General features: G+C 41.2%; 1 protein-coding gene across 2 annotated transcripts in view; it reads left to right on the top strand.

The window, feature by feature from the left end:
- The window catches only part of BLMH (bleomycin hydrolase), a 45,045-nt gene extending 29,289 nt beyond the window's left edge, over nucleotides 1-15,756 (top strand). The window contains exons 11-13 of one of the 2 annotated variants that reach the window (XM_023653172.2): nucleotides 81-150; nucleotides 5,552-5,590; nucleotides 14,787-15,756. In XM_023653172.2, the coding sequence (XP_023508940.2) occupies nucleotides 81-150; nucleotides 5,552-5,590; nucleotides 14,787-14,938 (261 nt within the window). In that variant the 3' untranslated portion in view covers nucleotides 14,939-15,756. The remainder of the gene's footprint in view (nucleotides 1-80; nucleotides 151-5,551; nucleotides 5,591-14,786) is intronic. The other variant, XM_023653173.2, reaches the window with a different exon arrangement.
- The last annotated feature ends 1,899 nt before the right edge of the window (nucleotides 15,757-17,655 follow it).

Genomic DNA, 17,655 nt, shown 5'->3' with positions numbered 1-17,655 from the left:
AAAGAAGAGCTAAAATTCTGTGACACCTCAGCAGGAGGGATCTAGTTGCAGACTGTACACTGTTGTCCACTCTTTTGCAGGATGATCAGGATGGTGCGTTTGTGAAATGGAGAGTGGAGAATTCATGGGGTGAAGACCATGGCCACAAAGGTGAGCTTAATCTCGTAGTACTAAGGGTGACAGGGTCTCTGCTTCCTAAGAATTATGGGTAGAAAGCTGCAGTAGTTTGGGCATTTTTAGTGGTGGTCCTATCAACTAGACTGTTCTAGAGAAAAATGTGAGGATCTGGTTTGCCCCCAGAATCCCAGTGACCTGCATGGTATGCGTGAACTGCCAAGTTGCCTCTAAGCCCAATATGTGCTGGCATTCGTTCCAAACCAGGCTGGCCCTACCAGACCTCTTTGTGCCTGAACTACTTGGCCAGTGAGAAGTTTGAGTGCCATTTGCTAGGATGTTTGCTATGTAGCATTTAGCGCATTTTCATTTACTGCACTGGGCAGAAGCCTTCTGAGGGAGAATGGGATTGGCAAAACTTGAGGCATTTATTGGAGACTCCTTAGAAGTTGTGAAGTTTAAAGAGGAAAAGAATGCTTTGGTTACTGTTTAGAACTGTTTTATTCTGACAAATCAAAACCCAGGCAGCAGTCATAAGTAAATTAGGCTAAAAAAAACAGGTAATATATGAGTTGTAGAAAAATAAAAAATAGAGATAAGCAAAAAGAGGACAATAAAAATCTCTAATAATCCTACCACCCCAGAGATCTCAATTGATTAACACTTTAGGGTATATTCCTGCAAATTTTTGAGGCCGTATTTTTAAAGACTGTTTTTCATAGTGGATTAAAAAGCCTTTTAAGGAGGTTTTATTCTTTAATTTTTAAGGTTTCAAACCAAAAGCAGCAACTGCCATAGAGTGTTATGCACGTAAGCCTGTATTTGCGTGTGTGCTGTGTGCTGTGTCATTTTGTAATAGCTCTGTTCTGGAGTCCACACTCCTTACCCTTAGCCAGTGGATTCTGGCTGAGAAAAGAACATTAACCACAGCTCACTAGACTACTTAAGCGACGGGGAGGGCCAGCCCAGTGGTGCAGTGGTTAAGTTCATGCACTCTGCTTTAGCGGCCCAGGGTTCGCTGGTTTGGATCCTGGCCACAGATCTACGCACCACTTATCAAGCCATGCTGTGGCAGGTGTCCCACATATAAAGTAGAGGAAGATGGGCACGGATGTTAGCTCAGGGCCAGTCTTCCTCAAAAAAAAAAAGAAAAGAAAAAGAAACCAAGGGGCTGGCTCTGTGGCCGAGTGGTAAAGTTCGCGCGCTCCGCTGCGGTGGCCCACGGTTCGGATCCTGGGCGCGAACATGGCACCGCTCGTCAGGCCACGTTGAGGCAGCGTCGCACATCCCACAGCTAGAATGACCTGCAACTAAGATATACAACTATGTACGGGGCGGGTTTGGGAAGATAAAGCAGAAAAAAAAAAAAAGAAAACAAAGACTAGGAGGAAGTAGGTAGGGAAGCTATGGGATACCCGGATACTTGGACTCAAACTTAAGCATACGTCTCACCCAAGCAGGAATCAGCCAGAAATTTTCTTAAAAAGAAAATAGAGATCTCAGCAACTCTTTGCCTGTTGCATCCCTCATTTAATCTTTTGTTCTAAGTCTTTTAATCCCTCATAAAATGATCATTGGTGGATTTTGGCCAACTATCCCTGGGATCCTGTGGTGAAACTCAGCAGCTCAGGGTTTATATATAAACAAATAAAAACACTGTTAGTTCATTTCTGTTCATTGTCAGGTAGTTACATGTCCCCCTTCTGTGAATTCTGTTATTGTTCTGTGATTATGGGGTGCTTGTTAAATTATTATGAATTAAAATGCAACATATTTTTTAATTAGTTATTTCTTATAAGATGAATTTCATTTTAAGACAAATACATGTTGGGATCAGGTAGAGAGGGGCATAAACCTTAAAGGTAGCAGAAAGATTAAAAATAACTCTCAGTTCAATTATATCTGTAAATTGGTGAAACGGATGCAAGGGAATAGCTTGTCTTGAATTGGAAGGATTTGATATTAGTCACATTGTAAAACGTAAGATATTGCTTCAGATGAACATCTGTAGCTTCTGATTCATTTTTGACCTAATTTGATCCCTGTAATTGGGTTTGTTATCATAAAGGTGAATGTCTAGGAAAAGAACTGGAGTTTTGGTTTGTTTGGACAAGCCTGGATCCACTGGCTTGCTTCAGTGATATTTTCTATCTGTAACAGTCGTTGAGTTTGTAGATAGTAGTGATATCCATTTAAGAGAGTATGTACACTTGTTAGGCAAATGCTCTGTGTTTTGTGTAGTATGAATTATTGTCTTTATCACTTTGAGCCTAAATATATACTCTTAAAGAGGATTCTGGGCCACTTTGCTATTTTTTTCCCGTTCAGCTGTACTTCTTTACTCCTACTCAGTAAAAGTTTTCCTTCTGCTGACTTACTCATTTCGTTACTGTGTTGAGAGAGCTGGGGTCTTGATCCCTGTGATCTGCCTGTAATCTTTCCAAGTGAAATCAGCTATCTAGTTAAGATTAAACTGACTTTTTTTGTTGTTCTCAAATAACTAAAATGCCTGAGATTATACAGAGCAAAGCATTTCAGTGGAGAGCCAACAGATAAGAAATTGAACTGAGTGGGGGTGGAAAATAGTTCATTCATAGCCAAAATAAATTATTCTCATCTATTTCTTGGTAATGTTCTTTCTGACTTAACAGGAAGGAAGGAAAAGAAAACATGATCTAATTTAGTTGGCACACTTGGTCTGACCTTAGGAGAGTGTGTATGTTATTATGCTGGTGATGTGTGTTTACCCCAGCAGGGCCCTTCTGTCTGTCATCCTGATGGGCATTGGCTGGCACCTCTGAGGCAGAGCTTCTGTTTGTGCTCTCTTGGGAGATGTGACAGCCTTAAACAGCATTGCTGGGATTTTGTTTCTGTAGATAACATTGTTAACAGTTTGTTAGTATTCTCTTTGGGATTTCTTCCTGTTAAGTTTCATGGTTTCTGAAAAAGCACTGTTGATAATACAAGTTGGAGGTAAACGGAACCCAGATACCTGGGCAGGCTGCCCTTGCACTCTGCCCAGTCCTGGCTTTGGTCTTGCCCATTGGTCATGTTCATGGCCTTTCCTGCACAGAAATTGCTAAATAAATCAAATAACCTGACCATTTCCCCAAATGGGCAAAGGTTCCTTCTGACTATAGGAGACATAAAAGGGGAAATTAATTCTTGTCTTCCTGGACTCGTTGAGTTACTTCATGTTGATGAATTCTAGTATTAGTCAGCTGGACTGAAAATTGGATGCGTATCTAACATGTTGTACAACCAACATGGCTTTCTTTTCTCCTCAGCTTCTTGGAATACTTGACTGTGCATTTTTGCCTTGTTTGTGGGTCATATCAGAAATGGATTTCACAGTTGGATGGGGGAACAGACCTTGGGACTTGTTAAATTGTCTTTCATTTTGAAATGTTGATAGGCTTGTTACGGTAAATAGTTTGTACACTATTTAAGAATTTAAAATAGGGGAGATAACCATTGGTGCTTCTCGCTCTTAGTCAGAAATTCATCTGCGAAACTATCTTTACGTGATTAAGAAATTATCTAAAGTGATCTAAAGAGACAGAGCCAGAATTATAACCTAGACCGGCTGACAGTAGAGCCTGTTTTCTTAACCACTAAACTTTGCTTCCTCTCAGCTTCTCTCTTCTAGTAGCATCTAGTCCACTCATGGAAATAACAGATCACTTTCGATCTTTGGTGATCAGAAGCTAGTTGCTGAGGGGACACAAAACTGTAAAAAGGATCTGGAGGCATCTTGTAAGTGTCCGATGTCAGGAGACAGGGCTCGTACGGCACCGTAATGGCTGGGAGTCCGGACGAGGAGGGAGGGATGAGGCATCCTGTGAGGGTTTGTGTCCAAAGTTAGCACACTGTGAGTTGGTCAAGTAAAAACTGTATGTAACCTCCCAAAATTTACCAGAATTATTTTGTTCATGCTGCTTTATAACATGTTTTTCTGTTTTTTTCTTAACTTTTTTATCATGAACAATTTTGAACATGTATAAAGTGGACTGAATAGAATTAAGGAATCCCCACGTGCCCATCTCCCATCGTCAGTGGTTGTCCGAGTTCTACCATGCGTGTAACAAAGTGTTTTTGACAGTCGGTAAATTAAATTCTTGGACGCTCTCCCTAATGAACCAGTCTTATTAGGAAACTTTACTTCTTTATGATCGGTTCACTTAGTCATGGGATGGTATTCCAGTTCTGAAGTCTGCTACAGCAGAGCTGTGAATGTGGAATTGTCATAGCACAGTTCTTAATGCTTGTTTAGTCTAGTTTTTTAATATGCTAAGTAATATAACTTTTAAGTGAGGGTAGGAGGAATATTTTCAAATTCTGTAATGGTCATTGAAGGAAAATCTTTATTTTTAAAAAATTCTCTCTTTCTTAATTTTCATTTTGAACCAAGATTAGTTTTTCATTTTTCAGTTTGCTTTTGTGCCTTTAAGATACATGAACGTGTGAAATTGTTTTTAACCTACGTTCTTCATCTTTTCTTACAAATGAACCTCTTTGTTCCTGAATTCATTTTAGTAAAATTTCCAGACTTCCTCCTGAAAGGGAGTCTCTTGATGATTTCAGTTAAAGAGTCTTTGGCATCTTAGAGATTAATCTGGAAAGAAACTTATGTGGCTGATTCAGATTATATGTGGACTTTTGTTTCCTTAAATCCATCAGTATGGCCTTTAATTGCCTCACCAGTCAGCCTACCCCGTGTGGTTTTGGAGACAGGGTGTCCAAAGCTAGGCACAAAATTCAGCGTATTCCTCATAGAACGTTGTATATATTGTTGAACCAGGAGAGACAGTTAGATGCTGTGGAGTAATTTAACTCCTTATGGTTTTGCGTTTCCCTTATCAGTAACATGGGTAATTACTGTTGCCTTATGAGGTCCTATAGTTTTACAGCCCTCAGATGAAATAGTGTATGAAAGCGTTTTTCAAACTGTTTCCTGTTTTATAACTCTAAAAAGTTTAGTGACTATTCCATATTTCTGTCAGAGGTACTCAGGACGTAGAGTTCATAGCATCTTGCTTCCTAAGAATTTAATTTGCTCATGTATTTGTGTTTATTTTTCCTCATGGCATCAAGATAGAGTAACTGAGGATGTGAATGCCGGTGATTATACCTCTGTTTTATGTGGAAAAAATGAAAATGTATTGAAAGGTTTCAGGTTATTTGAGTTGCACAGTGTCAGAGATGGAGCTGGAATTCAGATTTCTTAATTTTACTCAGGTCACTTCCCTAAAAATATGATTATAATAGTCCCCCTTATCTGTGGTTTTGCTTTCCATGGTCTCAGTTGTCTGGTCGAACTGTGGTCCAAAAATATTAAATGAAAAATTGCAGAAATAAACAATTTGTAAGTTTTAAATTGCGTGCTGTTCTGAGTAGCATTATGAAATCATTCACCTCACTTCATCTCATCACATAGGCATTGTATCATCATCACATCCTCACAGGAAGAAGAAAGGTGAGTACAGTACAATGAGATGTTTTGAGAGAGAGAGACCACATTCACATGACTTTTATTACAGTATATTGTTATAATTGTTATTGTTAATCTCTTAACTGTGCTTAATTTATAAATTAAACTTTATCATGAGTAGGTATGTGTAGGAAAGCATGGTACACACAGAGCTCAGTACTCTCTGCAGTTTAAGGCGTCCACTAAGGGTCTTGGACTGAATCACTCATGGATAAGGGGGGACTACAGTGATGAAAGATAACTGATTATTTGCAGATCTGTTAGAGATTCAGTTTTCGATTTCTAGCACAGATAATATAAATTATGGACAGTATTGAGCTGAACTTGCTCTGGAATAAGAGAAAATTATATGAACTAGAAGCAGAGGCTTCTCATTTCCTGAAAAGGGCCAAGATACAAATTTGTCATGTCACCTCATGTTTTTCATGTCTCTCTAGGCTTAGGAAAAGTGCTGCTACCATCAAATCTGGGTATCTGAGTTCCTTTAGAGGGACTTCTCATCCTTCATCTTTGTTAACCAAAGAGTCCGCATGACTCGAGCTAAAAAATAGTGCATGTGAGTGGAACAGAGGAAGCATGAGCTCTCAGATGGACTGCTGCTTCCTTATCAAAGTGTGTGACTAGGAGAGGGTTCCTGTTTGTGAGAGGGGAACAAACTATGGGACAGAGGCTCCTCCTAACCTGCAACCAGGCATCAGTTTCAGGGAGAAATCCTCTCACATTTAATAGAGATTTTTGTGTGTGTATTTGCTTTCTCTGTAGAGAGGATCTATTATTTTCACCAGGTTATCTCCAAGGTGTGTTTGCATTTGTTTGAGAAAGATAGAGGTTAAGCCTAGAGCCTGGAGCCCAGGCCCACGTCCTAGCACTTCCGCCGATTGGCCGCGTAGCCTTGGGCGTGGTGCTTAACTCACTTAAGCCTCGGTTCTCTTCATCTATAAAGGTGGGATACTAATCACATCTACCTCGTGGGGTTGTTGTGAGAACTGTGCCAAGCATGTAAGAAGTGCTCAAAAATCTTAGCTATCATTGTTACTGTTGTTATCTGTGGATGAATGTAGGCAGGAGAACAAGAATGTAAGTCCCTTAATCTGGCCCTTCTAGAGGACGGCTGTCTACCTTGTCCATGGTTCTAGCTTCAGGTTTCTAAGAATTCAGGACCCTAGGGTGACCATTGAGCTACATCTCCAGTTACTGGTTGCATGACTCATCACGTGGGCTTAGTTTCATGAGAGAAAGCAGTGGAGGTGAATAAACTTAGTGCTGAGGAAAAACCATTAGCAACAGCATCACCTCACATTTATTGATGGGATGCAGGGAACCATGCACAGACCATGGGGGAATGAATGTCTCGGACCCTCAGAGGAATTTATACTTACTCACTTATGACACAGGAAGGGGATCTGAAGAGGGCTGTGATGTGACAGAAGTGGCATTCGTGGTGTGCTCTTCAGACTGTAAGATATAGGATAAAGCAGACAGAGAAGAGCAAGAGAAAGGATGATTTCTCAGAGAAGGGAGGTGACAGAGAAAGAAGAACCAGGGAGGGCCCCCTCAGTGAGGAGACAATAGGAAGACATTGAAGCTGAGGTTGTTGAAATGGGTGTGGGGTTAGGGAGAAGCCGAGGGACTGGATGATGTCAGGGAGAACCTGGTGGTAAATGATGCAGAGCAGAGCAGTCAGAAGATGAGTCCAGGAGAAAGGCTTTGCGGTTAGACTTTAAGGCAGGTTTTGGAAACTTCAGGAGGAGTGGGGGTGGAAGCGCAACTGTCCTGTTATGCCATCTCAGTGACATTTTAGTGCTTAATTCCTTCAAATGCTAGGTCCTTGGCCGGGGGGCTGGGAAAATTGAAGCTGGAACCATTGATGCTGTAAATCTTGCTCCATATGATGTTTTAAATTTATTATAAGAACAAATATGCAAAACAAAAACGCAGAATAAGTGCAAAATATTATTGGGGATAAACTGCAAGGGAGATGGTGAGTGATTGGAACTGTAAAGGCTCCTTAGCAATTCTTCAGGGGTGAGTGGAGTTTTAGGAAAGGTATTAGGCTTGTGGCTTGTTTTGGAAATGAAGTGGGAGGTCAGCCAGGGAAACGGTAGCTGAGAAGGGTAGCTTTTGGCATGTGGGGCATGCTGCAGGAAGGTCCAAGGAGTGAGGCCAAGAAATATTGTTGCCTGCTATCCATGGAGCTTTTGAGGAATGATCAAAAAGCAGGCCTTGGGGCTGGCCCCGTGGCCGAGTGGTTAAGTTGGTACCCTCCACTTGGGCAGCCCAGGGTTTTGCTGGTTCAGATCCTGGGTGCAGACGTGGTACCGCTGATCAAGCCATGTGGAGGTGGCATCCCACATGCCACAACTAGAAGGACCGACAACTAAAAATACACAACCATGTACTGGGGGGCTTTGGGGAGAAAAAGGAAAAAATAAAATCTTAAAAAAAAAGAACAGGCTTTGCCTGAAACAAATACGAGTAGTGATAGTTTTGGGGTCAGAGAAAAATCATTGAGTTCGGCAGGAAAACAGACCCTTGGCTGACACCTGAATTTGTGTTTTCCTCTCCTCTCCAACATCAGAGATCCTGGCAGGATTGTGTGTACTCTCAGACTTGCCTGGATTGTTCTCACTGGTCCAGGGAAAGGGGAGATCAGACTGGGTAGTGTGTTGCCTTCTGTCTTCAGCTCAGAGGTGGACAGGCTTCTTCTGGACTCCTTAGCAGAGGGCACTTCCTCAGGAAGTGTATACTTCTGCTCACTAAACTTCGTTGTGGTTTGATGGTTTGAAAAAATACAACCCACAAACCCAAACAACCTCTTTCTCTACCACACTTTTCCCTCTGCTTTTTTCCTGGAATATTTACCAAGGAAATGGTATCTTCTCTAACCTTTGTTTCTGAAAGAGGCCACAGGTAATATCCAGCTATAAGGGTATCCCTTGTCTTATGTAGAAGGTTCAGGAGCATGAATGTGTCCTCACCACATAGCTGGACTTTGGTCTTTGCTCTGGAGGAAAAAGAAGCCTCTTCTCAGACACTGTCCAAATGTCTGTCTCGTAAGTGGTGGTTTTTGTTCTGTTCCTCTTGTTTTTTTTAAACATCCAGCCCGTCTTGTTCTCCTTCCTTCTAAATATATGCACTTAGAACACATGGTATCTCTTTAATTTAAAGATATAAAATACCTCATAAATGGACCCCACAAAAACTGGGCACATGACTGTTGATGTGGGATGTGTGAGCAGATGGAATTGGCTCCAAACAGTTAGGTGCTTCAGCTGGATTACGTGCTGTTGTGTTATCTGTTGCTGAAGCCCTAACTACCTGCCATGTCTCCTTGTTGCTGAGTGCTCTGTTGGAGGAAGCTGAGCCCCGTGGACAAGACTGAATTTGAAGTTAAGACTTGAATTTGAGTGTGGGCTTTACTTACTGGCTCTGTGACTTTAGACAGCTCATAGCAGCCCTGCCTGCCTCGTAGTGTTGTGAGGATTCAAATCAAAACAAGCCTAGTGGATGTGACATTTCATTGTGAAGTGTAAGCTCCCAACAGATTTGTGTGTGGTTTTGTTTTGTTTTCTAAAGTGTAATTCTTAATAAATAACAAAACTACATTGTTCCAAAATTAAAGTACAAAAAAGTATAAAGAGGATTTTATTTCCATCTCCATCACTCTCCACTCTATTCCCCTCCCCTTCTTTCAAGTTAGTTTCTATTCAGTTCTCTTGTATCTTTCCAGTGCTTTTTAGTGTACCAAAGTAGCATGCATATACCCTGCTCTGCATCTTGCTCTCACTTCACTTAACAGCATGTCTTGGAGGCGTTTCCATATCAGTCTCCACATCAGTACAGCTTCATTGTCTTCCATTGTCTGGATGTGCCATAGTTTATTTAACCAGTTCCCTTACTAATGGATCTTGGGTTGTTTCCAGTCTTTTACTATTACAAACGATATTGCATTGAATTAATACATGTAAAATGCTGAGAACAGTGCCTGACACATAGTAAGAGCTGAATAAGTATTAGCTATTACTGTGCACAAATAAGTAAATATTATGTGCATGCAAGTCCTGTGTGTCTATAGGATGAAGTCCCAGAAATGGTGTTGCTTAGTGAAAAGAGTAAATGCATTTGAAATTTTTCTAGGTATTTCCAAACTCCATTCCATAGGGATTGTATCATTTTGCACATTTGCAACATACTCTATACAAATGTAAAATATTAGGGCATGCTTTACACAGTGGGTACCTAACAGAAGTGGTTGACAGATAATCACTACTTAATGATCTGTTTGAATTGTGTGTGTTCGTAATTGGAGACTAGACTGTGCCAAGGCCTCAGTGAGTGCTGGGCTTTTCAGTGACACTGTTTTTCTAATGTTTTCTTACCACTCTTCCTACTTTTTTCTCTTATTTATTTTTTGTTATAGTAGCAGAAAAATGTTTATAAGCATAACACCAAAATTAGAAGCCATAAAGGAAAAGACTGATAAATTTGACTTCATTAAAATTAAAAATTTTAGCAGACTAGAAGACATCATAAACTAAATTAAAAGGCAAATTACATAATAGAAAAATGTTTGCAACCATCATAATGTATAAATAAATAGTGTACTGTTACTGATCACTATGAAAAAGGGAAATACACCAGTTAAAAATAGGCAGATGTCCCAAACAGGCACCTCACCAAAGAAAAGTGTAAGTAGCAAGCAAACACACACACACAAAAGTTCAAATTGGACCCAAAAAGAAAGTTTTAATTATACATACCAAATATTGATGAAGAGATAAGGAAATTAAATGGATAATTAAGGATATAACAAAGGTTTAATTGTAAAAATGTTTATAGCAGTGTTGTTTCTAAGCATGAAAAAACAATCCAGATTCCAACAGTCGGAAATTGATTAAATACATTCTGGTTTACTCATACAAATTCAGCATTTAAAAATTATGGTGTAGATAGATGTAGTTTTTTGTCAATGTGGAAAGAGCAATATTGGAGAACAGTGTGTGTGGTAATTTGTAATAAAAGAGTATGTCTGATGCCTTGTTTGTGTTAAATGTATAGAGTCTACACGTAGGAACTCTGCCAAAGGATATACGTAAAATCTGAACAGGGCTTATCCTGAGGTGGTGGGATTGTAGGCAGCTTTTAAGTTTATATTTGTCTCGTCGTCCTTCTCAGCCACCACTTCCTCCTTCTGCTCCTCTTCCTTCTCCCTCTCATCTTCCTCCTCCTGTGTTTCCAAAGTTTTTATAATGAGAGTGAATTATTTGGGTAGTCTTTAGGGAGTCAAAAAGCCGTGTAACATTTCAGAAATTTGGGGGGGATATCACCTACCCCATGATACAAAATTATCATTTTGTTACTTTTTTCGTGCTTCCCCCTCTGTGTGTCTGGATTTGTATCATAGCTGTAGTTATATAGGATATACTGTTTTCATATACTTTACTTTTATCACTTGACCGTTTTTCCATGTTGCTGCATAGTCTTCACAACTTCATTTTAAAAGACTAAGGTTTTGAGGAGTGCTTTCTCACTATTTTTTAGGAAGTTTGAAGCATGAGACAAGTGTCAGTGAGGTTTTGCTTTCCTCTCTGGAAGCCTTTCTTCAGTCCTGAGTTGTCACCATGAGGTGAAAGATTGGTAGTGACTTAATGAGGCCTCGGTGGTCTGGCTTCCTTAGGTCCAGGCTGCCAGACAGACCCATCAGAGCAGAACAGATGACTTGATTTTGTTACACTTTTTTTTAAATAGAAGAAAAACCTCATTATAAATAGTGTATTAGTGAGGAGAAATACTTCACAGAACAAAGCAAAAAATATAAAATCTATATAATTCATAAATGATATATTTGGCACCTTACTCTAGTCTGAGAGGATTAAATCTTAGATCCCTGGTAGGATTTCAGAAAACTGTTTTCTCAGGTAAAGGTCTTCTTTCCCTTAAACTGACCCATTCAGAACTGTTCTGTTTGTGAGTGAATTTGGCCTAACCAGTTTAGAGCTGTATCCGCAGACGCTGTTTTTCCCTTTACAGACAGATACTACGCTTTCATTTAACAAATAACAGAAACATTGCCAGTTGCTTTGAAAGACTGTTCACTTATTTTCTTTCTTTCTCTTTGCATGTAAACAAGACGTTAAAGTTGAAACAAAGTTTAATTTCACTTTAGTTCCTAAAGCTGAGTTTATCTGTTTATCTGTTGTTTCCCTAAATGTAACCTGGGGATCCCTGGAGCAGGTTCTTCTTTTCTTTCCCTTCTTGCTTGTGGACACCTGTTTAGTGGCCAGGGTGCTTAAAGGCTAGTGGCTGCAACTTTCCTCAATTCAAAATGGCCACTTCCGTCCTGCCCGCTGGGTACTTGCTGCTCCTTTACACAGCACTTGCTTGAGTTTCAGACGTACTGATCCTAATCTTCTCAGTCAAACTCCAAGACACACAGTATCAACAGCTACAGCAGCCGCAAGTTCATTATCTACTCAGGGTGCAATTACTTGGCAGCCACCTAGACTGTGGGGGTTTTTGTGGGCCCCCAAAGAACTCATATCCTGAAGAGAGAGACTAATCAAGGCAGGTCCTCTTGGCAGGGACACTGAAAGGGTGGATTGGAATTGATAGGAGTTTTAATTTGTGAGGACTTAATCTGATCTGCTTTTGGAACAAGATAGTGTAGATGTACTTATTGTCCATTTTCTCTGGGCATTCTTTGAAGACTCATTTGATTGTGTGATGATAGTATTGTCGTAAGGACACAGAACTTTATTACATGAATCTGCTTCTATCTTTCACCTGCCTCAGTGCCCAGAGCTGCTCTGAGGATTTGTTCAGCCTGCATTATGGTACGGGAAGGATGACTAATGTTAAATGGTGTAATATTCAGCAGTCTGGTCTCCTGCCCTCTGAAAGCTCCTTTTTGGGAAGGCAGATGCTGACTTTCTTAGGAAGCGCTTGGAGTGCAGCAAGAAATGGTACTGATTGGCCCTTCAGCTGGGCAAGCTTTGGTTGCTAGAACTTAGTGGCAGTAGCGTAGGTGATGATAAGAGCCAGGTCCTGACTGAGTGACACGAGCAAAGTCAGGGACTTTGGAGTATATGATCAAGACAGAAACCAGAAATGGGGCAGGCCACAGCGTTTGTCTTCTCTCCTTCCCTGTATCTCCTCTTGAGAAGAGGAGCACTGGATCCGGGGGCTGGCATCAGGGGACAGGGATACGTGCCATTACCTGACTTGGTCAGAGCCCTGGAGCACTGTTCCAGGGCATTTTCCTGTGAGGGTAAACATGCTGTGCCACGTCACGATGTGTTGTCTTTGACTTCTCACAGGGGAAGAGAAGAATTGAGCGTAGGTGACCTCACCAAACAAACTGTGTTTTCAAGTTAAATGACTTCTGACACACCATTTAGCTTACAACATTAGACTTACCATCATGTTGCCTTTTAATTATTTAAATCAGTCTTGCTTTTAGAACAGCAGTTCTCAGAGTGTGATCTGAGGACCCCTGCAGGTTCCTGGCACCCTTTTAGGGGGTCTGCAAGGTCTTTCCTTCTCCAACAGCCTATCTGTGTGAGACCAATTTTCTTCATTTACTACAACCAGAACAACAGATTGCGACAGATGGAACACAGAAGCAGAGGAAAGAATTTAGCTATCTTCTGTGAAGCCAGACATTACATTGTAAAACAGTGCCACTTTTCTAACTAAAATTTATTTTGTTTTGGAGAATAGAATTATTTTTTCCTAAAAATATATTATTTATATTCATATTTTTCATTCTTATTTTTAAATGAATTAATATTTTTAACTTTCTCTTTTAATTTCTAATACAGTAAATATCAGTAGGTATAATCCACAAAATGTAAAACAACTTTCTGGCATCTTCAATAATTTTAAGAATATACAGTCTTGTCTTGGGGCCAAGAAGTTTGAGAACCGCTGCACTAGAGGACCATGTTGGCAGAAATACCTCCATCTTCTTTCTTTCTCTTGGTCCTGTGTAGTGGGAAATGAAATAGCACAGGCCTAGATTTGCACAGACACTTTCAGAGAAAAATGACTCAAGTTTCTAGTATGTAGTAGGTGCCAGATATGGTAAGATGATGGTGATGATGATGATGATGATGATGATTATGATTATTGCTATTTCCTGTGAGACCTGAGATGTGTACCTGCTTGCAGTGCCCTGTGTAGGTACACATTTTTGTGCTCTGTGCTCTCTCCCTGGCCCATTCTTGTTTTAAATACACACACTTTAGTTTATCACCTTACTTTGCTTTTTATGTTAACAGTAGTTCAGGTGAAGCATCTTCCCCCTTGCTGAAGTTTGTTGGAAGTATGTTCCTGAAGGGGAATTTGTGTTGTCCCGGTAGAGATAGGAAGAGGCAGTTTTCTAGGATGGATGCCTCATGATACCACACTGTTTCCGTCAGATGAGCTCTCAGCCTGGGGTGTCAGTACAACTGTGCCTCTCTGCAGTCCCACCCCCGGAGACACCCATAAAGCCAGGGCCTTACTGGGGAAGAGAGGCCGAGCAGCTGTCTCAGTTTGCCAGTTCTGCCTGATCCTCCTCAGAGATTTCCTCCCAGGAAAGCAAGGACTGTGTTATCATTTGACTCACACAGTATCATCTGCAAATAAGTGACTACCTGGGAATGATGACATGGCCTCCGCAGGATTCCCCCAGCAGTTTAGCTGGTTGTAGGAATTTATGGTAGAGAGGAAGGAAGGAGAACAGCCAGCGATCCTGAGAAGGTGGGTGGGGTCAGAATGGAACTGGTATGCTTGCCCTTCTGACCCTAGAGTTAACCCCTGCGTGTGGCTGTATGAACAAGGAGCATTTCCACCTCCTTCTGGGATCATCCACTCACCTTCATCGAGGCAGCCTGGGCAGCGGAACAGCCAGGATCTGGTAACAGCCTTAGGTCCAGGGCCCAGCTCTGAACCTCACTCATGTGTCCTGGGCATGTCACTTAGTTACTCCGAGCCCCACTTTTCCAATTGGTAAAAATATAGCCATGCCTGTCCTGTCTGCTTCACAGAATTTCTAATAAGACTTAGATTAAGTGAGATTTTAGATGAGAAAGCTAAAAACACGGACAAATGTTAGTTTTTTTAAAAGGCTTCTCTGTTGTGCTAGTAGGGTTTCTGCTCTTTGCCCTTGCCCTCATGAGGCTTCTCTTCTTTTCTCCAGGTTACCTGTGCATGACAGATGAGTGGTTCTCTGAATATGTCTACGAAGTGGTGGTGGACAGGAAGCATGTCCCTGAAGAGGTGCTAGCGGTCCTAGAGCAGGAACCCATTGTCCTGCCAGCCTGGGACCCCATGGGGGCTTTGGCCAAGTGATATTGCCTCCAGCTCTTTCCTCCTCCCTTGGGACCCGAAGTAGCTGCAAAGGACAGATCCAGGGACTGAAGCCAAAGTTACACAGGTGACTGTGTGTTCCCACAAGACACAGCCAGACTCTTGGATTTCTCCTCCAGGAACCTCTTCGGGAAAGTGTGCTTTATGCTGAAACAAAATATTCTTAAAGAAAAAAGGGGGGAAGATCGGGTCACACTGTCTACTCTCCTCATCTCCAACAGCTCAGGATCTCTTAGCATTTTAATTAGATGTAATTGTTTGTCTTAACTTTGTCAAAAAGATTTGGTTCAGTGTTTGTTTTAATAAGACAGGAGAGGATGAGCAATCGAGGTGTGTGGAGAGAAAATGGACCTAATGCTCCTTGTTCCTAGAGTAGAGTGGGGGGAGGGTCACCCTAAGATTTGAGCTCTCGAAACTGCATGCTGCCCGACAGTGTCACTGTCCTCCCTACGTGGCAGTCGCTGAATTGAATTTTTTCAAGGTAATTTCATGTGCCTCCGATAACCTAGGAATGGGAGGTTGATCACGTCTGACATGATTCCTTCCTATTGTTCTAAACTGTAGGGGAGCACAGCCCTCCTTGAGTCAAGGGTAAGTAGAGGCCTAGAGAAAGGGGGGTGAGAGAACAACCAAACCGTATCATGATCTGAACGATGATCATTGGGGGGGGGGCTCTAGCCAAATGCTTTAACTTCTGCCTTTGGAATTGGGCGTCGGGTGGGCAGGAAAAGGTGATATCCATTCTTTCTGACAACCAGATGGTGCTGAGAAGCTTTTGAATAAAACTCTTTGCTAAATGAGAGGAATTTGGCTTACTTGATCTAAGAAGTGTTTCTTTCTTTAGCTACAAAGGAAAGCAGCCAGGTCACTCATGTTCTTCAAAGTGAAAAAAGAGCAAGTTGGTTCAGGGCTTCCCTGCCTCAGCTTCTCCATGGGACACCTGATCCTTCCCGGCTGTGCTGATGCTCACTGGCTTCTGCAGAGGGCCGCCAGCACCGTATTCACGAGGGCTTGGGCCCCTGACACCTAACCATTCTTGCCCTCAGTTCCAGGGTCCCTCCAACGGTGGGAAGTGAGGCTCTACTGGGTCCAGCTTTAGGTGGGGCTGGAGAATATGTGTTCTGCCGAGACTGGGCCTCCCTGTCACTGAAAGCAAATCAGTCCAGCACCCTCATCAGCATCCCCGTCAGTGCCTGAGCCCCTACCTTTCTGGCTCTCCAAGAATCGTCTCAGTCCTAGCAGGGGGTGTTTTCTGTCACAGCACTTTCCAAGATCATGTTAGATAAAGGCTCAGGTTTTAATCACAGTGTTTACAATATTCTAGTAATCCTGTTCCAGCAGGATAAGTAAGTCTATTTCTAGACACATCATGGTGAAACCCCAGAACAGATCTTAAAAGCATCTGGGAAGAAAAGACAGATTACCTCCAAAGGAAAGACAATTGAATTGACAGCCACCTTCTCATCAGCACCTGTATATGCCTGAAGACAGTGAAATACATCTTCAAAGTGCTAAGAGAAATGAACTGTAAACCCAGAATTCTGTACTCAATGAAACTGTCTTTCAAAAACAAGAGTGTGGGCCGGCCCCATGGCCGAGTGATAAAGTTCGCACGCTCCCCTTTGGTGGCCCAGGGTTTCGCCGGTTCGAATCCTGGGTGCAGACATGGCATGGCTCATCAAGCCATGCTGAGGCAGCATCCTACATGCCACAACTAGAAGGACCCACAACTAAAATATACAACTATGTGCGAGGGGGACTTGGGGAGAAAAAGCACAAAAAAATGAAAAAAAAAAACCCAAGAGTGAAATAAAAGACATTTTCAGTCAAAAACTTGGCCAAACAGAAAGATAGTGATCCAGTATGGAGGGTCTGAATGCAACAAAGAATATAGATCAGAGAAAGTGACAAATATGTGTATCATTAAAAAGTGATTGTAGGAAGTCTTGTAGTGTTCAAAAAAAGAGAACCGAAATACATGAAAATAGATAAATAATTAGGGAAGGAAGTTGTTGGAGTAAAGTCCTTACGTCATTCCAGAAGAAGAAAAGTATGTTGATTAACTTTAGACTTTGGTATGTTAATTGTATATGCTAAAAATTTCTAGACTAAGTACAAAAAGATAAAACAGAGGATGCAGTTTCCAAGCAAGAGTGTAATCAATCTATAAAAAGATAGAGGAGAGAAAAAACACAGGACCAAATAGAGGGTCCAAAATGAGACAGGAGAAGTAAATCTAAATGTCAGTAATTACATTGTATATAAATATTCCACAAAAAAGACAAATTGTCAATCTGGATTTTTAAAAGAAATTCAGCCGTAAGTTGCATATAAAAGCATAATTACATGTTTACTTGATTCTCCAGACAAGTATAAAGATACCAAATAAGTATACACCTAATATAACCTTAAAATACAAAAACAAAAACTGAAAACTTATGGAAAAATAAGTAATTCAATATAATGGAACATTTTAACATACTTCTCAATTATTGATCAAGCAACTGAAAAATCAGGTGAGTATATAAGAGACGTAAGCATTTAATAAGTTTGATATAATGGACGTCTGTGGAACACTGCATCTGACAACTGCACCTTCTTGCTGAGCACACATGGAACTTTTTCAAAAGTTGACCACAGCTGGGCAGTAGAGCCAACCTCAACAAATTTCAAAGGATTGTCATCATGCAAACCACAAT

This window comes from Equus caballus, chromosome 11, assembly GCF_041296265.1.
Source record: "Equus caballus isolate H_3958 breed thoroughbred chromosome 11, TB-T2T, whole genome shotgun sequence".
Lineage (NCBI taxonomy): Eukaryota > Metazoa > Chordata > Mammalia > Perissodactyla > Equidae > Equus > Equus caballus.
This window is presented reverse-complemented; position numbering and strand designations above follow the sequence as displayed.